We start from the raw sequence: 27,633 nt of genomic DNA, 5'->3' as shown, positions 1-27,633 counted from the left end.
AAGGTGAAGCTTCAGTGTCCACGTTATTTTCTTCCAGCCACCACATTCTGAGGCAGTGGCTTTTCGGCATAACGAGCTCTGATGCATAACACCGGTCCTGGTCCCTTGTCGCCTCCTGTGGCACCAAAGAAAATTGTACTGCACCTTCATAACTATATTGCCCTGTATTAAGCTCACATGTGATGTAAAGCAACACACAGATATCCAGTATATTTTGAAGAAAAACAGCGAGAGCATGGAAAACTTTTTTTATGAAGAAAGCATAAAGAAACATTTAAAACAACATTGGCACAAGCTATTCACAGTTTTGTTTCTGTAAACAGGAAAGAAGCAAGCACAGGACCATGTAAACAGGATGAGTAAGGGAGAGGTCTTCGCCCTGCAGTGGGTAGAGTCTGGTTGATGATGATGACAGGGGAAAGGCGGACACGCACTTTTTTCAATGCCGTCCGTACTGGTTTGTGCACAGATGCCAGCAAATGTTCCACGGCACGCACTGAAGACTAGTGGACTGTAGGTAGTGAAGTATGGCAGTAAATTGCTTTACTGTGCATTGCTGTAGTGCACCACTTTGCGCATTTGCTGCCTTTAGATTTGCTGAATGCGGCTCATGACTAACCCGCCACCAGTTTCATCGTTACCTTGGCATGGTTTCGGAGCTCCTGTCATGAAACGCAAGCCACTGTAAAGATGTCCTTGGGGTCGGTGAACTTTTCATCCTTAGGAACAAATCTGTGGTCTGAAAGCTCCCAGGTGTGCCAAGGCAACAATGGTAAGAAACATACTCTATCTGCATAATGCTTTACCTGCATCTTCTGGCTGTTTCCTTCAGCACTATCAAAGTATATTATGTTAGCAAATTCAAGAAGGTGTAGTAGTGCTTGCGCTGAATCCTTGTTTCTTCTTTTCTGGTGTGTGCTGCTTAGCACTACCTCGATGTGAAACCTAGCCCTGGGGCTCTAGGGCAAATGAACAATTAAATACATGAACATGACTGAAAGAGGTAGGCTGTAGCTGTCTGGTTCAGCATGGCGTAGCTAAGGGTGCATTGGTAGTCATTTCTGGAGGTGGTGGCCCCTCCCTGCGACGGTGTCGAGCGTAGCGAATAGCAGGCGCCCGCATCAGCCTTTGCACCTGCGCCCTCAGTGCGCGGTTCTCTAGCTCCACGCGCTGGCTCCTGGCTCTGGACAAGGCCAGCCGCTTCTGAGCGCGCAGAAGCTTGTCCTCCAGGTCATCGATGCGCTCGCGTAGGTCCTCCTCAGTCTTCAGGGGCCTCCGTTCCAGCATAGCCGCCAGTGCACCCGCTGCATAAGCACACAAAAAACACTTTGCTCTGACACCTGCGGGATGTTACAAATGCCTTAACAACCAAAGATTAACGGCTGTTAAAAAACAGGAAACGAGGAAAATTAGCGTTAGCTGGCAAGCCCTAATTATTGCAGAGAGAAATGCAGCTTCGCACGTGCTACATTCTTCTGAGACATTGCACATTAAGAGTTAATGCTGTGAAATCAATAATGCCTAGGAGCACAGATGAAATTATGCAAAGCATAGAAGAGCAATCTTCTTAATTCATCATCAATATAAGTCCCACCTCCCATGTTTAGTGGCAGATAAAGGCCTTTCCCACTGAAGTCAACAGTTTGGCCTCATATGGCTCTCTATTATTACGGCTCCAAAGTACGGGAGTGGCATTTCCCCAGCCCTTGCTGTGGTGCCCACTACTGTCACTTGACATGTGCACCATAAATTGAAGTGATAGGTGCCGAAACGCACATGCGACAATACCATGCGAGCGAAGGGCGTAAATCGTAAATCCACAGCTCCAAATATACCACCTTTTCTTCAAAATACTGAAAAGTGATATGGCTATATAACCAATACCAGGTTACAACTCTCTAGCTGCAACTAAGCACCTAAATAAAAAGTTTTCTAATAAATTATGTAGTAGTAAAACCTCATTACAAGAGACACTCAAGGGACCCGAAAAAGATGTCTCTTGTAAGCAAGGTCTCTTGTAACCAAACATTCTAAAAGCACTGTGTTGATAAGTTTACTGCACATCAGCATATAAATGCATTTACATGCATTAACAGGAAATTGTTGAGGAAAGCTTAAAGAAGTTATTCATACAAGTTTGTATTCTTGTGAGTGCAGAGTGTATTCCTTCCCAAATTCTCGAGGTAAAGCACTTCAGTTTGCAAGCTTTCCTATTGCTCTAATACCTTTGAAGCACTCTTACTTGCTTGTCACCCTCAGATGCTGACACTTTTCCTCTAAAATGTCCTCGTATCATCCTCTATGGCACATGTGTCATTTACTTGCACGAGAATTGCACAGTCTGTAAGCTTTTTGGGTGCACACAAGATCCACATCTAAAAATAATAATTCCTCAAAAATTCTGGTACCTTCAACAGTCTCTTGGATGCTCGCCCAAGCTTCATATTTAAGGAAGCTTGCTACAGTATCCATATATGGGCCCTCTTAGATCATGTCACCACATTTAAAGCCTGCTTGTCTGAAGTGATTTTTCACAGCTTCACTTCTTAGGCCATTCCAGACACCTGAAATCACTTGAACAGCAAACTTCGCATCAATTACTATTGTACAGTCTTGCTGCCTGTCGGGAAACAGACGTCTTACCAACCTTGTTTTGTACAGCAACTTGAGTGCATAATGCCTTTGTCTATTGGTAGAAGGTAGGGTGTGGAGTTTGGAGCGAAAAAATAACTGGTGGCTTTGAGAATTTTGGTGCTGCAAGAAGCATTGTCCGCAAAGAGAAAGACATCAAGATTCTGAGCTTTCACCTTGTGATTAAATTTTAGACAGCGAGTTAAAAATGCTGGATGTCATTCATCCATTTTGATTTGCTTCGTAGGTGACAGTAATGCGATGCCAGTGGCTGAAACAACGGGATCGTTTTGGCTTTCCAATCATTGTGAAGCCCTCCTTCTCAGTTCCTGACATATACAACAAAAAGGATGCTGATATGGAGCAGAATTTAGCTAAGGGAATCTGAAGTGCAGCATGTACGATTTGGCATGCTTCACCTACATAGCATGAGCACACCTGGGTTGTGTCTCTTCTATATAGTGAAGAATTTACTCCAGGGACCTGTAAAATTTGTCCTTAGCAACCGAGTGTCTCTTGTAACCATGTATCTTGTATGCAATATTGTTAACATGGCAGACATAGGAAAACCAACCAACCAATTTTCAAATGTCTTTTATAACCGAGTGTCTTTTGTAACAGTGTCTCTAGTAGCGAGATTTAAAAGGTATGCTGCTCGAAGGTTGCATTACCTGCAGTCTTTTCATAAAAGAAATGTAAGAAAACTGGGATATTAACTGAGCAAACATTGCCTACAAAATCTGCAAATAATCAAATGACAGTCTGCGATGCTAGCTTGATTACAGTACATGGAATAAACTGGGATATTAACTGAGTAAATATTGCCTGCAAAATCTGCAAATAATCAAATGACAGTCTGCGATGCTGGCCTGATTACAGTACATGGAATACGTTTTTTTTTAAGCAAGTGCAGAGTTGCCTTTCCTTATCATGCAAATGAAGTAAAAGATTTGAAGTCCGCTATATGTCATAGACATGAGCTGTTACTACTACCACCTATGCGGCCCAGTTCAAGCAGCATGCACCGTACCCAGAAATGACGAGAGGCACCTACTCACCATCAACAGTTACCACATGCCCAAGTGCCTGCAGTGGAGAAAAGGTGGCCCCAAGGCCTGAGAAGGAAGGAAAGAAAATGTCAAAACAATACAGCAGTGATGACTACGGCACACAAGATAAAGAAGTGAAGCTACAAAATGCTTCTACTTGGGGAAGGCAGTATTAGAGTACCTAACAGCCCAATGTAACTTTGACCATCTATTTTTTCAATTACTTTCCACAAGAAGGTTTCCATGCAAGTCTGAGATTCCTAAAAAAAAGGGTAAGGAACACTTATCAGCAAAAAGTGAACCACTGATTACAAGAATTCAAAACCTGAACAAGTACAATGTGGTCGTTTCTACAACAAAGAAAAAAACAAAAACAAACAAAAGAAATGCCAAGCTAATCTTTGGCCAGAACACAGCGTCATACCATATGCTGCTGCGAGGCACGGCAAGAACGACAGAGCAGGCGCTCAATGCAAGGTGGGTGTGAGAAAAAACGGATGACGGTCATGTCTAAAATTTCTGCGAGAGTTACTGTGACTCGCCTCAAGCGCAGCAACTGCAGGAGTTGACATAAACGTCTACACTCTGTCACGGCAGCTTCGTTCTTTGGGGACTACTGCTACCTATTTTTTCAAAACACATAGCTGGAGTGTACTGCTACCAGCTCGTACACACAGAGGCAAAATGGCACCGATGCCTCCGAGAGTGAACCCAAACTTTAAATGGACTCTGCTACTTAGAAAACAAAATAAGAAGCGGCCTCTGGCACTTACAGAGCACAATAGCCAGCTGCCATGCTAGGCAGATGGTGTGGTTGAAGCAGTGTCTTAATAGCTAAGGTGCACGTTACTGATCCTGCGGACGCAGGGTTAAACTAACCCGCTTAGGATGACTGCACACTGCCAGATGCAGTCAGTGTACTGTAAAGAACTCCAACTGGTCAGAATTTCAGCAGCCTTCCAAAACAGTGTATCTTTTTCTCTTCCTGCAGTCCTCCCTTCCGTCAAGGCGTAGTTAAGATGCCCACCACGGAGGAGACAAAACTACCAAACCTTTCATTTCCTCAGAGCCAATCATTGCTATTGCAATCATACAATCCATAGATCTGTTCAGGAAACTAAATCCTAATTCCAGTACCTCCTCCCTCATGGCACGGTTGAGGTGTCAATCGGGAAGTAACACATTCACTGCACCACAGCCCCTCCTGAAAAACTAACTTTCAATGAGACGGTGAGGCAAAAATTAGATGAACAACTGCCTCTGCTCTGGACACAGTGAACAAATACAGAGTATGTTTATTTTTTACTTCCAGGCAGCCCCAGACAATTTGATGATTTGTATGATAAGCAGATCATCAAAGCCGCTCGGAATGAGGAGGACTCTTCCGATGACGAAGATGACCTGCAGGATGTGCCCACTGCTGCAGCCGCCTGACAGGTGGACACTTTCGATGTCACTACCCATGATGATAGCATCACAATGGGTTTGCTGACTGAATGCGAACATCACATTACGGTGTTGCCCGCCGTGAAATGCAAGCAAGCCAGCATTACAGATTTTTGGCATTAAAAGTATTTTCGGGACAATGACATTCTGCAATAACAAATTTTCTTCCGTGCATCATGAATTTCGTTGTCGCGGGATCCAACTGTATCTAACAATGATGCGACTTGTACAGCGAAGAAAGAGTAATTTTAACTTCCATAAATGCTTGCTCCAAGTTGCATAATTACAGGTATCAGCTCAGATCGCATACCAAGTGCCCTGAAGATTTGTTTTCGACAGTACATCCTTGTGCTCTGTTGTAAGCTGCTTTTGTTGCCTATTTGCAAAGCTTTCAAATAATCTGACTCAAGCTGATTTTGTCAAACCACGTGCCCAACTCTTTCTGCAATAACCATTTTCAGCACTGGTTTCCACAAATTGCCAATAAGAGCACTCACCAGATATCATGTTGGCTGGCTCCTCTCCAGTCCTTTCCGGTGCAGTACCATGCTGCTCTGCGCCTTTGTCCCTGATGCGTAGCAAGCCACAGTGTGGTCCGCTTGCAACACCAGGCGGCGGCTCCGCTCCTACATCTGGAGGTGCAACCTCTGGCCGGGGTGGATTCACAATGCCAGTCTGGAGCACAGACTTTCGGGGACTACTAGCAAAGCTCTCTGTCACCAACACAGGTGTGCCTCCCATGACAACAGCGCTGTGCCAGTCTCCCACCACTCCGCCACTAGAAGCCTGGTGAACGTAGCCTGTAACACCATTCACGACCGTGTTTCGCGTTGCTTCAACCTGGACTGCCGCCCCACCATGTTGTCCAGCAGGGACGCCGGTGCAGAGCGAGGGATAAGGCAGTATTGGTCTTACTGACGCCCTTTGTGGCCTGCTCTTGCCACTTCGACGAGCACCGACTTTACTTGCCACAGGCACTCTTGCTTCTCCAACCCCATGCACGTGCTGGCCTCCACCTTGACCCTCAGGGCATCCAGCAACTTGGGGACAAGTAACCGGACCATGTCCAGAACTAATTTTTGATTGTGTGCCTATATCTCGCGGTCTGGCCTCAACCGGGCATTTGTCAGCAGTGCTCTTACAAACTTGCCCTTGCTCCAAATGACTCAAGAAAACATTCAGTGGTGGTCCCTCGCCTCCGCCTGCTATTGACACATGCTGGCTTGTTGACAAGACAGGCATCACACCTGTGCTCTGAAACTGCACTTCTGGCTGACTCCTATATGCCACTGTTCCCAGCTCCGCTGCTTCACTCTCACGCTGGTCTCCATGTCCAACCATGCCCAATGGCTGAAATTGTGTAAGACCATCAACAATCTCGGCTATTGGTTCTGTGTCTTCTGTCATCTCATGCTCGCCTGCTCCGTGAACGCTGACAATGACCAAGTGTGAGCGTTCTTCCCTTTCAGCCGAACCTTCAGACTGCAAGTTTCCCATTTCTTGACCTGTGACTTCTTGCAGTTCTTCAGGTCCGGTGCAAGAGGAGTCCTCATGTTGGAAGCCATTTTCTTGGTGCTTCGCTGGGCCTGCACGTTCAAAAGGGAAACGGCACGCGCCGTTATGACTGAAGGCGACGTAAGCGGGGACAGATCATTCACGCATCTAAGCATATGCGGACACAGTACAAAGCACAAGCACGGTAGCAGCAAAGCCCAAAAAGATGCTGTCTCCAAGTCAGTTGGTCAAAGTCAACCGGAACTGAAGAGTAAACGTGACCAGGTAGAGTGTGTAAATAAACGCAGTGCAGTCTGCTTTTCTTTACAACAGCAAACATGAACAATGCCCTAAGCTCAAGAATTTCAATGCCTCTGGCTTGTTTGGTATGATCAAACTTTAAAAGCAAATTTTGTTTATAGCTAAAAGGAGTAATACACACGTCGCATACAACGATGCATAGCCACTGCCATCATCCCCTGATGGCCAACCTGCGTTATGCTCGCACACCCCCAAGGATGCAGTCTTTTGTAAAAAACTCTGCCTTCAACTGCAAGGATCCCTAAATGAGCAAGAAGATACTCTTAAGCAGATGGGCGGTCACCCCCAAAACATGCAGGAGCAAATACAACTGTTTACTCGAATGCAATGATATGGACAGCAGCATTGCGGTCTCTCCCAGCACAGCTGGATTTCGATTGCCGACATGCTCATCAGTCGAATGCCGTGGCTTTTGACAAAAAAAAAAAAAAGTTTTCATCTGACAATACCATATACAAAGAAGCAATCAAATTACACACGATGCACAACTTTTCATTAACATTTCCTCTTTTCATGCCTCGCCCCTGGCCGAACACGGCAAAATGCACATTTCCAAGTTGTGAAACGCCGCAGTATTTAATCTACCACTTAATGAGCAAAACCAAGCTTTGACCTGAACACTCTTGTAGTACATGTCCCAAATATTTCCAACTGTCCATTAGTGCGATGTGCTTCGTCACAAACTACGCAACAGTAGCAACATTAAAGATTACCCTGATTAAGCTAATTAGAATGATACTTTTCATATGGTGCAAGCTCCTTTAGTAGCCAGTCTCCCCAGCTTCGAAACAATCACAGCAGTCAAGCTGACTTTGTCATAGCTTGTGTCAAATTTCTTTCTGCAATAACATTTATCTGCAATTGTTTCCCTAAATCGCCAAGAAGAGCGCTCACCAGACATTGCATCGACCGAGGCATCCTCGACAGTTGTTTCTTGTGCATCATCACGCTGATGTGTAACCTCGTCCTCGATGAGTAGCAAGCCTCGGTGAGGTCCAGTTGAGACACCAGTAGATGGTTCCGTTCCTGCATGTGAAGGTGCTTCTGTCGCCTCGTGCTCGTCTGCTCCGTTAATACCAACAACGAACAAGTTTGGAGCTCCATCAATGGGAGAACTGCTGGTGGTGGAGTGCTTGTGCTGAAGTCCATTCCCTTGGAGGTTTCCTGGATCTGCACATTACAAAGATAAGGAGCATGCAATGTCGTAACAAAAGACAACGCAAGCAGAAGTGATGATTAAGGCGCCTTAAGCATGTGTGGATTAAGTACAGAGAAGAAAGCACAGCAGCAGAAAAGCCCAGGACTGTGCTGCCTTTAAATTGAATGCTTGAATTCGACCAGAAATAAGGCGAAGAAATTAACGGGATACATTTAAGATACAGCTTTGAGGGTATGATGTGAGAGTGTTAATGACTCACTGCGGTCAGCACCTCTTGTGGGTTCTCATTTGTGCACATGTAGTACCGTATTTACTCGCATAATTCTCACACTCCCAGCATTGGGTGTCAAAATTCGATTTTGTTTTCTTCGCATAATCATAGCACCACCAATATTACCCCCTCGAGAGTTGTCTGCTAGTAGTCACAGGCGCCATCTTTGGAGTGCTACTGAACCTAGCTGGCCTCGTTGTGTACATGCGCTACCAGGCGGCAGCGATAGCGTGCTCGGGTATATCATCATCATCATAGGTTATGCTCGTCTTTTTCTTTTTACCTCCATAACGCTCGTTCGTAGTCGTCGCCATTTTGCGAGGTGTCTCCGCATCTCGTTGTCATCGTTCCTTCGTTCCGTTCGTGTTCTTTGCTTCGTTCCACCGTCTACAATGTTCTTGGTGCCGCATCGCGATGGGGCGGTACGCAAGCTATACAGCTGCTTTTAAGCTGAAAGCTTTCAAAAAAGTATGCGCTACAGCATTGCAACTGCGCTGCCAGCAGGCACTTCGGAGTCAATGAGTTCTGCGTAGTACGCTCTGGAGACGGTAATTGCAGTGTCGACGCAGACTCGGGTCAAGTCTCTGATCAAGAGCAGAACTGTATGGACTGCTGTGAGCATTATACCACAAAACGCGGGGAGTGATGATGAGGCTGCGTGCGGCAAATAAAGTGCTTTAGCAATTTGTGCTTTTGGTGACCCTGTACTTTTACAACAAGAGTAAGTTCTGCTTAAAAGTAATGTTTTGGTTATAATTACAATAGCTGGCCTAAGAATCTCGATTCACGCCTATTTAAATTTACGTTTGGCGCTCCAAAACATTTGCTCGAAAATTTTCCTTGCGTAATTATCGCACCCCCCAAATTCGCATCTATTTTCCACAAAAAAAAGTGTGAGCATTATGCGAGTAAATACGGTACGCTACTCACTTATCAGCTAATTTCTTGAATTGTGCCTTTATTAGCACACAAATACTGCCATCAGCAACCACAATATGTGAAAGACTAACTGAAAAATATAAAGCCCCCTTTACTCCTTTGCGACTGCCCGGCAAATTACTATTTAGATGTGAATGATAGTTTTCAACGCAATGCCAAATGCTAATGACCGTGTGCTGGAACACATAGCCCCGCCTAGATTGATAGTAGGACCACTGCAGTTTCACTATCTGTGTGCTTCACTTTTTTTTCCCGGCAGACAGTGGCGTACAAGAAATACATTTATTCAGAGCAAGGTGGTCTTAAATGTCAATAAGGACGGCATAAAATGGCGACGATCTCGTGTCAGGACTCACTAAGAATTCAATAATGTTCCCGTTATTCCATTGCTTCTAATGCAGATCTTGATGACAGAAGCAGCAAATAATCCAAAGGAAACCTTATAAGCCGAGGCTTCAGCTTGGATTATGAATCAGGTAAATACAGTAGAACCTCGGTGATACGAATCTCATGAGGTCGCAAAAAAATTTGTATCATCCAAACATCCGTATCATCAAAACGAAAGAAAACAAGTATGCATAAGCATAGAAAAGGCAGTCGGGCATATCTGTTTACATCCAAGAAGGTTTATTATGGTTGCGCAGTAACAGTTGGGTAAGACGCCCAACTATTGTGCCAGAGTTCCTGGCTTTGATCCCGACTGCTGGCGGCTGCATTTTGACGGAGGGGAAACGAAGAGGTGTCCGTGTGCTGTGTGATGTCAGTGCACGTTCAAGATCCCCAGGTGGTGGAAATTACTTCCTAGCCCTCTACGGCACCTCTTTTTCTCTTTCTGATTTCACTCCCACCTTCCTCCCTTCCCTTAAAGTGCGGTTCAGGTGTCCACAGAAACAAGTGTGACAGATACTGCCCCTTTCCCTTTTCGTGAACCAATTATTATTATTATTATTATTAATTATATTAGCCTGTAAGTTTAACTACCAATCCAGAGAAAACATACTTTGAAATTCAGCTCAAACTCAGAGCAAATTCAGAGCAGTAACACATGCTCATTTTATTTACCTGCCGTTTTACTTTACTTGCAAGGGTTTCAACAACAGGAACACTTGGGCATGTGAAGCGACTCATTCAGAATTTCAATGAGCATGAAGCTATTTGAGTGACATAACTCCAACAAGTGCGAAGGTCTTTGAGCACCATCGAGTGGGCTTTGAGAACTTAGCTTTTGAAGAATTGCTCCTAGACCCAGAGTTTCAATTTTTATGGCAAACTAGATAGCATTCTACGTCCCTTTGTAATATATGCTACAAGCGCGACCACCATAAGTCATCATGAAATGCTTGAAAATGCAAGAACTGTAATCAGTTCTGTAAGACGAGAAAGCCAGAGCTGAAAATGAATTTTCTTAGCAACCTAGCAACATTGTTGTGAGAACGGCACAACTTGAAGCTGAATTTCACCACAAAACACATTAGTTCCTTAGGAATTTGGCTCGACTGCATTTTTGCAGTTCACAGAATAAGCACATTCTATTTTCCTCGGGTAGCCCGGAAGCTCTGCCCACTAGTACAGCTCCCGGTAAGATAGCGCCGTGCTGGCAGCCATATTAGGTCAGAATCCGTGTGCATATCAAGCAATTTACATGTTCCTGGAGTAAATATTGTGCATTAAACAATGAAACGAGCTTCGTAACTGGTCTGTAGCCTTCGGGTTAAGATAGCATGGCAAACACCTTGGAAGCTACCATATGCACCCGAAGATGGTGCCCATAATGTCATGTGCAAACTATATAAGCTGCACATGACATCATAGGTACCCCGAGAAACAGCCCCAAGCATAGGTTCTACAATAAAGACCATCTCCCAATGGTTGTGGGAAGCATGGCAATCGCTAAAATCTCTGCGCACTTAATCTATTAAAGCATAAGCTAATGCCCCTCTTTTGATAAACAATAGCGTCTTGAAGGTAGGCACTATAAGATTTAACCAATGAAGAGGCCGTATGCAACTCACATGCAGTTAGGCCACACAATGGAACAGATTAGATGCGTGTTGCCAAATGAGGTTTACAAGAAGAGTGTGAATGCAGCAAACGCACTAATATGCTGGAGTAACAATTGGCAGTGTTGTCAAGACCAACAGCACCGCAGAAACATAACACAGTGCTACAGGCATGGCAGCAGTGCTCAAAAAGTCATTGATGTCACGGTAACCTGGTTAACATGTACTTTTCTATACACTGTGACTCATTTCTAATGCCCCAGAAAGGTACATTGGGATGAGGGGGCAGCAGTGTAGGTAGCCAACATGCCCTGCAGTCTATTGCTTGGTAGTTCCAGACAGGTTTGTGGAGGACTGTACGGCGTCTAAGCCATAAACTTTCTTTGGCACTTGATGATTCCCGGTGTATTACTTACACCACGCCGTCTGAGGCTCATGTCCGAGCTGGTGGACCTGGACTTTGGTCTGGGAGCCGTTGTCTTCCGCAGGCTTCACAACTGCATGGGAGAATAAGGTGTCTCAGCACCGTTGGCGTTCAGCCCAGACCCTTTAGCAAAAGAGTGTAAAAAAACAAAACAAAACATACCAGCACCAAGAGGCCTGATGACACCGTAAAAGGGTCAATAGGTACGATGAGACTCTACACGACCTGAATGCACTGGCATGAAATTCTAATATGCACAAGTGGCAGGACAAAAAAAGAAAAGTCTACGAACTCTCTGGTAAGCGTAAGCGCCCAGGCATGGTGCATAAAATGTGTATGTCATAAGCAACCTCCTCTGCATTAAGTGCTTTGGACAGCTGCACAGTCATGAACAGAGACCCAAGCCATCCAGCTAGATAGTACTAACTGCAATGTTCTCGACTGCACTAACGTATGTCAAAAGAAGAAAAAAATTGGGTCAAGAACTATGTGAACTGCATTACCAGCAGTGGTGTGTGCGAGGCTTCAACTTGCTCCAGTTGCAATGCCTTGCATCAGACACACACGAGCAGCGCCTTTAGATTTCAAGCGCCATCAAAAAGCATTTAAGAAAAATTTAATGCTTGTGCGGAAGCTGGTTTATGAGATTTCAATGCAGTGACCTGAAAATTCAGTAGCGGAGCAGTGCTACATAAATTTTTAGACCAAGAACATGTATCAATTGAACTTGTGCTGCTGACAGTGCATAAGAGTGTTAGGCAAAAGCCATTCTTTTATTCATATACGCCAATTATTTCACAGAAAATGCGTTATAAGATAATCGCTCACAATGAAACTTTCACTACGGACATACCTAAAAACCCGCGTATAATATGAGGTTATTTCCTCGATTTTATCATGTCAGATTTCAGACTCGTATTTTGCGTGGATGTGAGAAAAAATGCAGCCTAAATTTGCAGCTCAGGCCTTGTTATTAATCCGTGAGAGGAGGCACTATTGGCGCTATCTAGTGATGGCATTGGCTGGCTGCTTTATGATTTCAGTTTCAACATGCTGACCCTGCGACCTTACTACCATGGTGCCCGCGACGTGCACTTGACCAGAAGCATGCCGAGCACACCTTGCGCGGGTCTCTCACGGGCCTCTCCAGCCATGCTGCTATGCCCTATGGCCGAATCGCCAACGCTTTACCAGCATTCCCAAGGAGCGCGTCCGTCGAGTTTCGAGAAATGCGGGATACAGAACACGTTAACAGCTACCGAAAAAGATTTTATACTGAAAGCTGTCTATACAGTCGAACCCAGTTATATCGAACCCGGATATATCGAATTTTGGTTATATCGAACTCACGAAATATCCCCTTGAAAATCCCATGTAAAAGTATAGGAAAGCCGCATCATATATCGAACTCAATTTCACCGGTCGTTCGATATATCGAACTCCGCACCACGCACTGGAAAGTGTGCCTTCCCCAAAGACGAACGCATCACCCTTGGCCGTTTGCCATGTGACGTTTTCAAGCCACGCGCGGAAGGAATGAGAGGAGACAGTTCGGCGACGGCTGGTCTGGGCAGCGCCGCGCCCATTCCCCAAAGGCGCAAGCATATGCAGTTGTTTCCCGCGCGCCAACACATGGCGTTTACAAGCCATGTGCGTGGGTGTGCCCATTCTTTTGCCGAGCTATCTCTCTCCTTCAGCACGCGCAACGCATGCGCCAAGCCAGCTCAGTTCGTTTTCAGACAGACGTCGGACGCTTTCTCCGGCGTGTTGCGAACCCTCTGCGTGCGGCGGTGCGGCGGCTGACGTGGATATGGCGCCTGTGGATTTTAAGAAGCGGCAGCTCTCTCTGTTCTTTTTTTTTGTTTGTTTGTTTTTGCGAGAGTCATTCTTTCTTATCGTTGTGCTGTACACGCGGCGTAGCGTAAGATATGGCGGCTGCGGACGTTAAGAAGCGGCAGGGTTTCTTATTTTTTTTTTTTGCGGGGATGTTTATTATTATTATTTTTTTTATCGTTTATTCTTGCATGTATGAATCAGCGAAAGCACGCCGTCAGCTGCTGCGATCATGACGCCCGCCCCAAGCGCGGCGTGATAAATCGAACTAGACTTGTGCAATCAAATCATCATGGGCACTCTGCCAAGTTCGCTCCCCGCCACCGCAGGAGCTATCAAAAGATAAATGCGCCCTGAGGTTATCGCTGCGCAGCATCTTGGCACGCTGCCAATGAGCTGTGGATGAGACGACCAAAACGAACTGATGCGCTCCATCGACATGCAAGCGAAAATGCTCGCGATTTCTTCCGCCGCAGCGACACAGAAACCTTGTTTTGAGCTGCAGCGGTGGCTCGAGCAGCGAGAGGGACGCAGTTCCAACAAGTCTGAAGATTTTCGCTCTGTCGCTGCCGCTCGTCGCTGATATCGCTCAGTCGCTTGCATGTGAGCGAGCTGGCCTTAAAGCATTTGTTTTTTTTTCAAATTCTCGGGTGCAAAAGTGAAGGATGGGTTTATTATGCGAGTGGGTTGATTATGCGACAAATACGGTATCGTTTTTTCGCATCGTAAGTGCCTTCACAAGCTGATTTCTGTATATCGAATTATCGATATATCGAACTATTTCGCGATCCCCTTCGAGTTTGATATATCCGGGTTCGGCTGTATAGCAAAAGGCTCTCGGCAGATGAAACAGGTACCAGACGATGACGATCGCAAAAACTATGAATCTGAGAACACTTCCGGTGCACACACGCTGAGCGCATGTGCACTGTGCTAGATGCGAACAGGCGCATGCACACCACATGATGGCTGGCTTCTCGTGCGTTGCCATCCTGCATCCGAGCTGGAAGCAACCTGCTCATTTGAGAAAAGCCGGAGGATTAGGGGGAGGGGGGGAGTTTCGCTGTGGAAGTTTCTGAACATCCCGCAGACGAAGCTCAGGCTGACCCTGGAGACGATGAGAACATTCCGACTCCACAAGAAGCGCTTGCTGCATTGGATTTACTGCGCCGCCATTGCAGTGCTATTGAGAGCAGTGGGTTTGCCCTTGTTGAGTGTTTGCAAACTGTGGAACAGGGCGTAATACGGAACACGATCAACACAAAAAAGCAGGCCGCGATAATGCAGTTCTTTGCACGTAAATAAATGGACGTGACCCATGCAGGCACCCTCAGAGTTGCTGTGCCTGATTGAATTTCGCTGATTGAATTCTGATTGAATTTCGAAGTCTCTGATTGAATTTCGCTGCTCTTGCGTGTATTTTCTACGAAATTTTATATTGCGAATTATGGATAAAGCAAACTATTTTCCGATTTTTTAACTGTTCGTTATAATGAGGTTTCACTGTAATTACTGTCATACACCCTATTAGTGCATATAACGTCACATTAATCATCCCTACAAAGTATCCATCCCCTTGTGCAAAACATTCTTTCTTACACTAATTTGCTCACTGCACTTCTAAAGAATGGTTATGTATACTTGCGCAAAAAACGGGACACAAAAGGCACATAAACGACATGTACGGAGCGCAACTTCCATCTGGTTTTAATTTCGAAAAAGTCGATAGATTTATACCGGCACTGAGCAAACACAAGAAAAAAATAAAAATAAAAATAGACGCACTGCCCACGTAGCATCCCTCCGCCAAGTGTTCCGCCAGATAGAAAACGTGTAAAACCTGATATCCTTAGATATACAGTAATCAAATACAAGACAAGCCACGACACGGACAAAGACAACCCGGACAACCCACGCCCACAAAGACGACACGGACAACCCACGCACAAAGAAAAGTCTCCTTCCGTATGAGAGTGCCCACTCTAAATTGCTAAAACGTGGCATAGTTACAGCTCTTCTTCGAGCAACGCTCTTCAAAAGTTGTCCGCACCTCATGAAGGACATTCGAAAACCAGGTCGCCCGTCTCGAGAAAGCAGGGTACCCCCACGATGTCATCAGGAGTGTCACTGTGAGTCTTCTACAGAAGTTAAAAGCAGGAGACAAGAAGCCTTCGAGACCCACAGTTCCCAGACAACGCATGAAGGTTATTCCGTATCTCCACAAAATTTCACACAACTTGAAGAAGATAGGCGAGAGGAATGATGTAAAGGTTCTTTTCTCAGCGCCCAGTCGTCTATCTAGTATTTGCACTGTCTTGTCCAGGAAGCGGGAGTCATGTGAGAAAAAGCATGGAAAAAGATATGTCAGTTGCGCCACCAACGTAGTGTACAGCATTCCTCTAATTTGCGGTTGTGTATACATTGGACAAACAGGAAAATGTGTCAACGACAGACTGCGGGAACATGAAAGGACAGTGCAAAACAGTGAAAGACGCTGCCTGCCAGAACATGTCACGACTCATAAATGCAAGCCATCGTTCAGCAGTACCTCGATCTTGGCACATGCTAAAACTAAACTTAGTAGAGAAATAATAGAAGCCTTTCATATTACTAAAACTGGTGACAAATGCATTAGCACTGCTTCTGTCGTACTGCTGGACAAAGAGATTACATTCTTAGATGGACACGTGTGAATTCTTTTTCTTGTTTGCCTCACCTTACTTTTGATGGGTTGACCTAGCCTTCGTTTGCTGTTTAGTTAGATAAGCTTTTTCCCACCGTGTATTGCCTTGTTCTGGCCTTTCTGCATCTAGTCACTTCTTACTTTTTGACACTGCTTTTGCTACGATGAGCAATTTTTTACACTTCGTCCGAGATTTTCATTTTTGTTTTCTTTTTACTTGTTTTTATTTCCTTGACACTGCTTTTGCTAAGAAATGTTATATGTTCATCGTTCACTTCATGCTTCATCTTCCCTTTTATCCGTGTCGTGGCTTGTCTTGTATTTGATTACTGTATATCTAAGGATATCAGGTTTTACACGTTTTCTATCTGGCGGAACACTTGGCGGAGGGATGCTACGTGGGCAGTGCGTCTATTTTTATTTTTATTTTTTTCTTGTGTTTGCTCAGTGCCGGTATAAATCTATCGACTTTTTCGAAATTAAAACCAGTTGGAAGTTGCGCTCCGTACATGTCGTTTATGTGCCTTTTGTGTCCCGTTTTTTGCGCAAGTATACATAACCTTTCAAAGATGAACCAACTCGCCCAAACAAGAGTATTACTTCTAAAGAATGAAACGATCTTTCAAATGAAAGTATAGTTATTATTGATACAAATAATTTTCACGAAGTTTTAGCTTGCCCTGTATAAGCACTGCCAGTTTTGTATATACTAATAAAGCTATTGTCAATTTCATAGCTAAGATTGTGTATACAGGATCCATTATTTATGTACTGGCTCTTTACATAGTTTATGCTGTATTTCTTTCTGCCCACCCCCTTCTGAAATCACTGCACGGCTCTGAGGGTAAAAATAAACAAATAAATAACACTACTAGCTGCCAGTACAACAGTGGCAGCCAGTCTGACTCCATCATTTGCCCAAGTCTTGCTTATTTTTGCACCGAACGGCTTCAAAGCTGCGTGAAAATCTTTTTCCCACGGTCGGCAACTAAAAGAACCCTAAAATATGAATGTGGAAGCATCGAAGTGCCGATCTAGGCCGCTGGCGTCCTATTTTGTGGGATGCAACCACACATATCAGGATGACGATTGTTCCCAAGTTCGCCATCATGTGATGCTACTTTCCTAAAATGGCAGCACCCTCTTGCCGCGCATCATTGGGCACATTTTCCGCACAGCTGCCCAATCTGGCTAGAGCCACTAAATCCATAAACCAGGTGATTCACAAAAACGCAGCAGGCCCTAACATAAACCGTACGCCTCCTTATTTTTACCGCAGGAGAGTGAGAGAAAACTGAAGTACAACATAAATATACTAACGAATGCAAAAGTGCGCAAAACGGCATTTTTCCTTCTGTTGCGTTGCATCCATAAAATTACAGCTCAGCTGTGAAGAAGTATGTGGGTCCTTTTTTGACTGGGGTAGCGACACTTCTCGCCTTGCGCAGTAAATTAAAGTAGCAGATTTATTCTTTCCTACATTCGTCAATCTTCAGCCCTATACTGAATAGTATTTGTCAATCTAACGCTTTTTTTTTCTTCCTGTCCAAAGCTATATTGCTTCAATTCCGGTGATGGTTTGCTCAATTTTTGCATTCTGCTTTTACACAGTCAACACTTCAGTATTCTTCTGCTTATCTCTATTATGCATGCTAATTCTGCCCTCACTATCTGTGAAACCCAGAGATTCAGGAAGGATATTTCCTCCTTCATGCCTATATGCCCAGCTTTATGTCAAAACATGTTTAATCTTTTGCAGACTGCACGGCAGCCATGGCGTTGGCAGACGGTCGGCCGGGTAGTCATATGCACTGAGGGAACCAGCTCAGTATCACTGTCACTCCTCCACACTAAAGAAAAGTTGAAGAAAAGTCACCCACTTTCTCATTTCTAAGCTGGGCACGTATCAGCACCAAGTACAAAACGTTCCAACACTGGAATCTGCATAATACCTGGCGCAACCGCTCAGCACACGGAGCATGCCCCAAGTGCACATGGACGCCCGAGTAATAAAGCGACACCCACGATAGTAAAGGCCTCTACCTCAAGGCAGATACGAGATAATTGTCCTGAGGAGGCAATCCTCCGCTCAATGATGAACATGGCCCACGAGAGAAGCGAAGCTTCCTTGCAACCAGGAACTAAGTGGCTGTACGTGGGCACACTTACCAAGGCGTGGTGGCCGTGTGGGCTTGAAGAGACAGCTGTTCCTGGTCGTCCGGATGCGACCTGGGATGAGATAAACATTGCAGCCTCTGCACACAAACACAGCAGGCCTGGTCAAAAAGGCAGGGTGCTGTCTCAGCGCGAATCGACAGAGTAAAAGTAAGGGGACCTGACAACAAGCAGTGTCTCATCTGATCTACGGCTCGGTCCCTGCTAGCTGAACCTGTTTATTCACAACAGGAAGCCAAGTATTTGCCGAAGATAAAGAAGCCAAGGACTTTGCTTCTGAGCTGAGTAGTCATGCACTTTTGAAGCATCTCTGTGAAGCGAAAGTTTTGGAGGGGTGATGACGAAGGTTACTACTCTCCCCTTCATAAGATGTTTAACTGCAACAACTCGCAACGAGTGCCACAGCTGGTTGCAGCAGCTTCCACTGCGCCGCACGACCATGAAGCAAACCCTGTAGCCTCTATATTTCTGACAAGGGCTGTGCAGACACCAACAAACTCGTCTCGACGTAATGAAGAGCCAAACGGATACCCAGAAGTGCCTGTGCAAACATGCTCAATCAAATCATTTGCCTGCAAAGGTGATACCTAGCCCGGACCAGCACTGGCACATGGAGGATGCGTTGGATGCAAAAGCGCGGAGCGAGTACGATTCACAGGACAACCGCAAGATGTAGTGCAAATAAATATTTTTTTTTCCATTCAAATTACTTTGGATGAAAATATTTTTCCCCCAGTTCTTGCTATCCCGCAATAATACCTCATGTTATATGCGGGTCCATATTACATGAGGGGTTTTAAGGTATTTAAATGTCTTAGTACTTATTGGGGGAGGTCAAGCTTTGACCTGAATTCTCCTATATTCCGTGTCTCAAATATTTCTGTTTCCTTAAGAATCCCGAGCTTGCTCAAAAAATCAATGGTTGCAGCATTAAAGGTTGCCACATTTGACACAATTCAAAGATGTTTTCAGACCCCGCCGTGGTGGTGCAGTGGTTAGGGCGCTCGGCTACTGTGCCCAAGGATGTGAAATTGAATCCCGGCTGTGGCGGCCGCTTTTCGAAAGACGTGAAAAGCAAGGCGCCCGTGTTCTGTGTGATGTCAGTTAACGTTAAAGAGCCCCAGTGGTCGAAATTTTCAGAGCCATCCACTATGGTGTCTCTCGTAGCCTGAGTCATGTTGGGATGTTAAACCTCACAAACCAAACCAAATCAAGAATGTTTTCGAGATTAAACTTGCTGACGGACAGGGGTTACTAGCTGTTGAAAATGTATGAGTGAAATGAGAGGTGTGCACGAAGAACAGCGGAGCGGTATAGAAAGGTACAGTGACAATGTCAAGGAGCTAACCAATAAAAATATGCAAGTCCACAAATATAGATGCCAGCAACACAAAGCAACGGTGCCACAGGCAACTGTGTCTCGAACAGCATGCACCGAGATTTTGAAAATCAGGGCTGTATATTTTGTAAAGTTTCATTTATCTTTTGTATAACACATTTCAGAAAATATGGCCCTTGCAGCGTTCTTCCAGGAAGGAACATACCAAATGGTCGAGTAAGCTTTACAGAAAGTCGCTTGGCCATACTTACCGGCAGCCCTTTGACTACAGGGGTTGATGCAAAATAACTGCTCCCCAATGATGAACCAGCTAAACTTTACGTGCAGTAGCAACAGCGTGTGCTGGATTAATTATGTGTTTCAGCAAAATTTTGATCCCTGCCTTCAACGCTCGGCCGCGAATTCAAAAGTTGCAGAGCTTTGTGAGAAATTTAGACTGAGGTGCTTCCACCTTGATCGGACAGCAGGGAAAAGTCCATTCAATTGCTGTTCTCAGCAAACATTTAATTTCTGGGTCTTTCTTCATGCACTCATGCACTGATATTTGTCTGAAAGCAGAATATGCAATGATGGACTTTCCTACTTGATCCAAACATGTGATATCCATACAAAAGACTGACCCCCCCCCCCCCCTCCTCTCTGTCCCTTTGTCTAAAAGTGAATAGTGATGTTAATGAGCCTCTGAGACTTGTGGCCCAAAATCAGGGTCAACCCATGCGTTCTGCACTGAGAAACCATTTACATTACTAACGAAAGGCTAATTATTACAGCATTTAGTTACGAGGAAGGAATTTCTCATCAGCATCCACAAAAAGGGAGCCATACTGGCAACAGACCACTGCCTATCGAAAATGGTCAGAAATGGTCACTCGACAAACTGAGCTGACCACGATGGTTAGCGGTTCAGACTAAAGGGTGACAGCAAATGCTGTGGGGAATGTCCCAAGGTGGAGTAGATTAAATAAGGGAGTAATTGCTTGACATTCATTAAAAGAAACATTCTCTCAAGACTCCAAAAGCCTCTGGGCCTGAACACTGTGCTTGCAGCGCGACAGATTTGCACCAACCCATAGCCACAAACAAGCAACATGAAAACGGAGTGAAAATGAGGGGAACATTTACAGTCCTTGACATGTAAGGCTAAACTGCTTCCTGTGACAGTGTCACAGTTTTCACGCCGCTAGCATTATTATCAGTCGGGAGAAATTAAATGTGAGCGTGAGCTACTAGAAGCATTCCTGATAAAAAAATATAAGCCAAAATGTGTCAGTGATCTGCATGCGATGATCACCAAAAGAGTGCATAGTTTTTATCATAATAAATGCCATTTTATCATGTGAGGCGAAAAGTGCGTTGTCTGTAGGGTGTGTGTGCACGGGGAATTCTTTTAAAATGATCATTTCTTCATCCGAACAAATCCGTTGTAAGTCCAGCGCTGTGATGTGTGCCTGCTTTGCTCTTGTCCTGTGTCTGTTTTTGCTCGTCACTTATCATGTGAAGACCTCCTCTAAAGTTTGTGCATCAGGATGCTTACCTTTGGCAAGCACTTTCTTGTTTTTGCCCCCACGCTTGGGTGTAATAGCTTCATAGGAGAAGATGGTCGGCACAGCATCGGGACGCAGCTTCTTGATGCCATACCGCTCGAGGGCGATGCGCTCGAACTGGTCGATCGTAAAGTGGTCCTTCGGGAGAAGAAAAAAAGAGTGACACGCACCTATAAGCAAGAAAGCGTCGCATTCTTAGAAATAGAGATAAAAAGCTTAGAGCCACCAAGTCCATTCGGTGTCCTCAGTGAGCACGATCACGATTTTCTATCCCGGGCATTTCCAGACAACTCGCTGACACGTGTTTAGCATTCGATTTTTCTCGGGCAGCCTAGAAGCTCCTCCCGCCAGTACAGCTTCCGGCGAAGTAGCGCTGTGCCGGCAGCCATATTGAGTTAAAATCTGTGCACATTCCGAGTACTTATCCTGTTCCTGTAGATAATATTGTGCATTAAACTGTGACATAAGCTCCGTAGCTGGTCTCTAAGCAGCCACAAGACAAGCATTGTTGCAAAGCTGATTAATTGGTTTTCCATATTAATTTACTAGTGTGCTCTATTTAACAAGAAACTTACACAAAAGGACAAGGGGCACGATAGAGGTAATGAGCGCTCGTTACTTGCATCGTGTCACTGTCTATTGGTGTAAGTTTTGCGTTAAATACAGGGTGCTAGTAATTGCAAACACCTTGCATCTTCACGTTCTTACAATGAAATTCACTACACTCAGACACGTTTAGAGCCCTGAGCAAGGATTGCTTGCTCATGCTGCCCAAAAGTTCTTCATCTTGGCAGTTTTTTTCAGTGCACAGGCCGGAGTCGCAAACGAACCACTGTGTGCTGGAGCAGCTAACACTTGTTGCAAATGTTTTTGCAAATCCTTTCGTCTGTTTTCAAGCACAGTGAGTTGGGCTACTTCAGCCTTGGAAGTAAGCAGAGCTCTGTCTGGTTCTCTAAAAAGCTTCAAATTGAGGCATGTCGCACTCCTTCCGCAAAAGACATAGGCTGATTAGCATTGTCCATTTTTAGCATTACACACATTCTGGAGACAAACAAGCTTGCGACGCCACTGCAAAAAAACTGTGTCGTAGCGATTAATACTTTGCATTGATACTTTGCACCGGAGCTTGTGCAAGCAGCCTCTGGCATTCAGCCTCTGGCATGATGCTACTTCCTGCCAAAGAAGCCGGGACCTGTCAGCAAGAAGTCTGGACTGGAAAATGAAAAATACCTAGTGTTTTCTTTCCACTTCCTGCTTTTTCTTAGACCAAGCCAAGCCAAAGGAGAAAGGGCTACAGCTACAAGGGTCTTCATTTAGTTAAAAGACAGCCGAGACTACCATCACAGTACTCCCACTATAAAATCAGTTGGGGTGCTGCTTTGGCTATAACAGGTCTATTACTAATGGTCCGTGTTAAATCTCTAATCAGAAATGGCAACCTAAATGAAAATATTATAGATAACGATTAAATTTCAGATAACGAGCTAACTAGAATATATCAGCTTTCTGACACCTCCCACCGTTGGTATTATTATACGATACAAAAACAGTATTCATACTTCAAAAAACCCATGCTTATGCATAAAAAACAGGAGTTGCCGAAATGAGGCAGAGTAGAAGGAGGGGGAAGGGGTGGGGGGTCGGCCACCTGGGCTGCAACGGTAAGGGAAGAAGACGGAAAAATCAAATGACAATTTACGTGAGGCCAAATGAAAATTCGGTGCTCAGTCTTTCGGTTTTCCCACTCGGCCTTGGTTTGCATGTACTCATCACCATACAGTCATAATCTAATCACAATGTGTGAGAGAGCACCCAACATAGATATGAAGCCCCCGCCTTAGCCAATCCATCCCTAAGAACGTGCCTGTATGGCCTAAGAATATCTTGTCCAACTTTGGATCCAAGGATCCCAGCAGGTCTGATTCCCATCTCAAAAAGGCCAACCAAGCCGGCAGTTCCTGCCAGTTTGGCCATGGCATATAGGCCCATGACATTATCCAAGCCGCTGAACAACGAATGCTCATTTGTCTGCCTTAGGACTGAACAAACATCTGCAAAATCAGTCAATGAGATGGGATCACACATCCATTGGCATCAGCATGCAGCAACACAAACAGGAGATGTGGGCCACAGCTATTAAGAAAAGGTCTGCACTTGCACTATGCCAGTTCTACAAGACAAGTATTGGGCCTGCACCGCTCTACGATAACAGCACTGCTAGCCACCTCCTTTTCAAGGCCTGTGTCAGGGCTTTCAGAACCCTGGAGTACAGTACCTGCTTTGAAGCAGCTGTAAAAAAAATACAGTGTCAAGTGTGAGGGGCGCAGACAAACTCTGGAGCATCTCATACACAGCTGCAGTGGACCCGAGACTCCACAACATTAGGGCACCACATTGTCAGAGGCACTTTGTTTAAAAAAAAACAAACAAGTGAGATGGCCGGAGATGGCAACCTGAATGCAAGTGACGCCTAGCTTAACTGTGGGCCTTGGTGTAAGGCTACTAATGAGACTACACGACTCGGAATATGGGCCCATTACATCGATCTCCTTTCTTAATTCAGTAAAACATGTTGTTGGGCTAGTTGGTGCATTGCATGAAGACTAACCAGCCAAGAAGATGCACGCAGAAAAAAAACAGATGCAGAAAGAAAGAGGCTGGCTTGGTAGTCCTGCCTCTTTCTTTCTGTATCTGTTTTTTCCTGTGTGCGTCTTCTTGGCTGGTTAGTCTTTCTTACTTTTTAATCCTGGTCTATTTCAGCCATATACTTCAATCAGGCGCCCATTTGTAAACGGCATGGCTCTGACATCAACAGAAGCAGCAACCCTCATAGTATGGGTCACTTCAAGACTTTAAATCCGATAAAAAAGAAAAAATCACTGCAAAGCCTTGGTGCAAGGAAAGCAATATTCAACTTTGTGCAAAACAAAGAAATGAAATTTTTGCCCCATTAGCAGACTTCTGTAAAGTGTAAAAAGTAGTCCACAAAAACAAATAACAAACACAGCCACAGTGTGATGGAATGCTGGGAATATTGCCCAGCAGTTTCAATATTTCTACTACCCTCACAAGGGACCAGTTCATTTTGTCAGCTAGATTTAAATTAAAGGATTCATGTTAAATCACCGCACTGTGGCAAACATATAGCCCAGCTCCTGAATATGTTTTTATTTTTCTTTTCACGGGAATCTGTGCGCTTTTTCGTTAAAGCATTGCGTTCACTGCGGTCGCCGGGGGTACGTAGGAAGCGTAGACATACAAAGCCGCGCAAAAAGCATACATGCTCGGTTTTCGTGCACTCCGTTGTATACAAGCGCTTGGTCACCGTCTCGAACAGCTTCAAATCACAGAAAAATGCTCAGAATATAAGCAGCCCTACACATACCATTCATTGATTACGAAGAAGCATTTGACTCAATAAAAACCTAGGCGGTCATGCGGGCATTGCGAAATCGGGGTTTAGACGATACGTTTGTGAATGTATTGGAAGACGAGGAAAGTCAGCGTTCTCACCTCGCATAGGCATGAATTGTGCGTAGGCACGAAGTTCGCTCTGTTGATCCTACGAAGCCACTCAGCTCTGCGAGCTTTATCATTAGCACCACCAGGAAGACTGAAGAATTTTATGCCTTTTGTGGTGCGGTAATTAGTACAGCCGTACGCAGAGCAGTTCGGCATTTTGTGATACAGAGGAACATCTTTACTTGTAATAGCAACGAAGCTGCCGAGTCCAACAGAGCAGCATGGGCTTATGAAACTGGATAGAAAACGTGATACTAGGGGAAAATGTGGCGCTCCGGTCTATCATTCGCTATTATTCGTGTTAAAATACATTTTTCGTTTTCGCCTAGTACGAGCCGACGTCTCTTATCTAAGAACGCTGACGAGCGGATAATGCATATAATGAGCTACTACGGAATGAGAAAATCAGACTCAGGACACATTGTTGTGCGGGTAAACAAATGGCAAAAAAAAAAAAAGAAAAACAAATGGTGGCACTGAACTTGAGGCACTTCTTCAGGTAGCTATCATGCCAGCAAACGATTTTTACTGCTTTTGCATTTGATCGCCGTGCCAGTGGTGCCAGTGGAAGCCTTCTAGACCACTGTAGTGATTGTAACCGCACTAATCAACGCTGTCTATGCTAGTTGCTATCCAAACAAGCGCTGTAAGCAATACAGTACACTCGTGTCTGCTACCTCGCACAGACGAGTCGACGGCGTCGCGTTGAAATGTGCTCGCCTGATGCGCCGCAGCCACTCCTTCCGTCGAGTTTCATCCCGTTTGCCCGAGGGTATGGAGAAAAACTTCTTGCCTTGACCAGACCTGGTCCGGCAACCAATCGCGCAACAAGTCATTTATTACAGGGTTCGAATAAGTAGCAACCAGCCCGAACTCGTTGCTCGTAGTTCTCAGTTGCTCCGACTGCTCCAACTAGTAGTTGCGGTAAAAGACGACAAAGCTCCACACTTTGTCCCCGAAAAATTAAAATGTCAACTAAACCCGCGCAGCTGGATTAAAAAGAGAAAAAATAATTGATCTTTCTACAACTAGGTGACGCGAAAACTTGCAAAATAAAAAATAAAAAATTGGCCGTGCCAAATCAAGTTTCTTGTCACCACGAGCTGTCTGCTCCTCTGACATGTTCTACAGTTGTGGAGGTGTGGTTCATTTAGGACGAAACTTTGCACCCATGGAGGAAGTCTGCACCATCTGCACTGCGCTCTTGCGCGCCACTGTGGCCACTGTACGTCCCATATGTATGCATTGTAGGTATTTTCATGAGTTGAGAGGTTGGCGCTTGCACGGCAGCTGATGACACCTGTGGAATCGGAACTGAAAGCGTTGCGTGCCGGAAGAACTATAATCGCATGTGGTTGCACACAAAAAGAAGGCCCGAAAGCAGCACATCGCGGCGAAAACGAAAATTCTCAAAAAAGAGTAGCGGACACAGGCAGCTGACTGCTTATCGCAAGCGCCCAATCGTGAGCGTTCTCCATCAGAAGATAGCTCTGCCTGCTCGGAGTACGAGCGCTTGTGTGCCGGCAAGCTCGACCTGACCGTGCGCAGGAGACGATTCGAGGTGCCTTCCAAATATCTCCTGTTCAGTAAGTGTTAGCGTTGGTTTCTGCGGACTCGTAAACGCGACATCTGTGTTGAAGGCGGTAGCCACATGCAGTGGCTCGGCTGGTTAGCTTGGTTGCGCTGCTACGTACGTGCTTGCGCTCTCTGCGCCGAGCACGTGTCTCGTCGTGCCAGTGGTCACGAGCTGACTGTTTTTACAGCTGAGCAGTTTGAGAAATTCCCCGCATCGCTCAGTGCATATATGTTGCATGTTTTACTATTTCTACCGAACATGCTTGTATCTTATATTCATCTTACCTTAGTTCAATGTGTCTTTCAAATGGGCACTAGAATAGAGGGGTCTCGATGCCATCATGAACACCTTTCTTTCATTATTTCAGCCATCCGTTGTGGCATTAATGTACTTTTGTGCATGGAGGTTGTCACACGTAGAGTTCCACTAGCTGGCTTTGTTAATTCGCGAGCAGAATATGCGTCGGTAATTGCACTGTCAAAAAGCAGAGTGAAAAAACGGGCAAGCTGTGTTGCATGATTGTGCTGTGAGGAAATGGGAAGCCAGATGTTAACGGCTCTTTTAAAAGAGGACGGTGTGATCTATGACATGATGCACGTGGCAGTGCTGCACTCTAGCATGATGTAGTTGGAGCAATCCATATGGTGAATATTTTTACAGAACCTTCCACTGTGACACCTTGCATAGCCAATGGGCGGAGCCTACAATTAAGTGGCGCACCATAGCTCAAAATTTAACCTTATATTTCTGACAGCTATGCAAACCGAGGGAAACAGTGTAGGTCTGTGAAAGAAAATCGCAGACTCTTTGGCTCCCTTTGGTTCAATTCTTTTGAAGTGCCTGAAGTGGGCTCATGAGAAATATGCAAACATGGCAAATAATCATTTCACTCAGCAAAAAGCATGCACAGACATCCACACACTTGCTTGGAGTGCTCAAATGGGAAGCTTTGTTGTGCATTAGTGGCACGTACCTCTGCTGCTTGTCGAGCATGAATTGGCTTTCTGAGGCATGGAAACCAAACTGCACGATGCTCTTGAATGTGTGTCCATGATGACATTTTCTAAGCCAGCAACACATGAGTAGCTAGTGCACTCATCACCATGCCGTTTGAATGCTCTAGACAGGTCTGTGGATGTCTGTATTGTTCAACCTAAAGAGCAGAGATTTTGGATGCATCTGCTTACAGTGACCCCGTGGCATTCAACTTCTGAGTGCAAGGTCATG

General features: G+C 45.1%; 2 protein-coding genes across 7 annotated transcripts in view; one reads left to right on the top strand and one right to left on the bottom strand.

The window, feature by feature from the left end:
- Window positions 1-234: 234 nt before the first annotated feature.
- On the bottom strand, window positions 235-25,781 carry LOC146174298 (uncharacterized). 2 transcript variants are annotated; one of them, XM_084585015.1, is made up of 8 exons: window positions 25,508-25,781; window positions 21,299-21,446; window positions 18,420-18,479; window positions 11,727-11,807; window positions 7,836-8,111; window positions 5,624-6,712; window positions 3,690-3,746; window positions 235-1,304 (listed from the first exon to the last, which is right to left on the bottom strand). In XM_084585015.1, the coding sequence occupies exons 1-8, from the start codon at window positions 25,664-25,666 to the stop codon at window positions 1,024-1,026; spliced, it is 2,151 nt and encodes a 716-aa protein (XP_084441141.1). In that variant the 5' UTR covers window positions 25,667-25,781; the 3' UTR covers window positions 235-1,023. The 2 variants fall into 2 exon arrangements, with proteins under 2 accessions (XP_084441141.1, XP_084441140.1); XM_084585014.1 differs by lacking the exon at window positions 25,508-25,781 and adding an exon at window positions 24,822-25,094.
- Window positions 25,295-27,633, top strand: part of LOC146174297 (methylthioribose-1-phosphate isomerase) — a 27,288-nt gene continuing 24,949 nt past the window's right edge. For 2 of the 5 annotated variants that reach the window (XM_084585020.1, XM_084585016.1), the window contains exon 1: window positions 26,062-26,416. The gene's annotated coding sequence lies outside the window, so the exon portion shown is untranslated. The other 3 variants (XM_084585018.1, XM_084585017.1, XM_084585019.1) reach the window with 3 other exon arrangements.

The sequence above is a fragment of the Amblyomma maculatum genome, chromosome 11 (assembly GCF_055883805.1).
Source record: "Amblyomma maculatum isolate TAMU_Amacu chromosome 11, ASM5588380v1, whole genome shotgun sequence".
Lineage (NCBI taxonomy): Eukaryota > Metazoa > Arthropoda > Arachnida > Ixodida > Ixodidae > Amblyomma > Amblyomma maculatum.
The sequence above is the reverse complement of the archived record's forward strand: the minus strand, read 5'-3'. Positions and strand labels throughout refer to the sequence as shown.

Coding starts and splice junctions, on each gene's coding strand:
- LOC146174298 (XM_084585014.1), bottom strand. CDS start 24,986: ATGCCGAACTGCTCTGCGTACGGCTGTACTAATTACCGCACCACAAAA. Junction 21,447..24,821: donor ACAATTCATGCCTATGCGAG/GTGAGAACGCTG, acceptor CTTCTCCCGAAG/GACCACTTTACGATCGACCA. Junction 3,747..5,623: donor GCCAGCCAACATGATATCTG/GTGAGTGCTCTT, acceptor CTTCCTTCTCAG/GCCTTGGGGCCACCTTTTCT.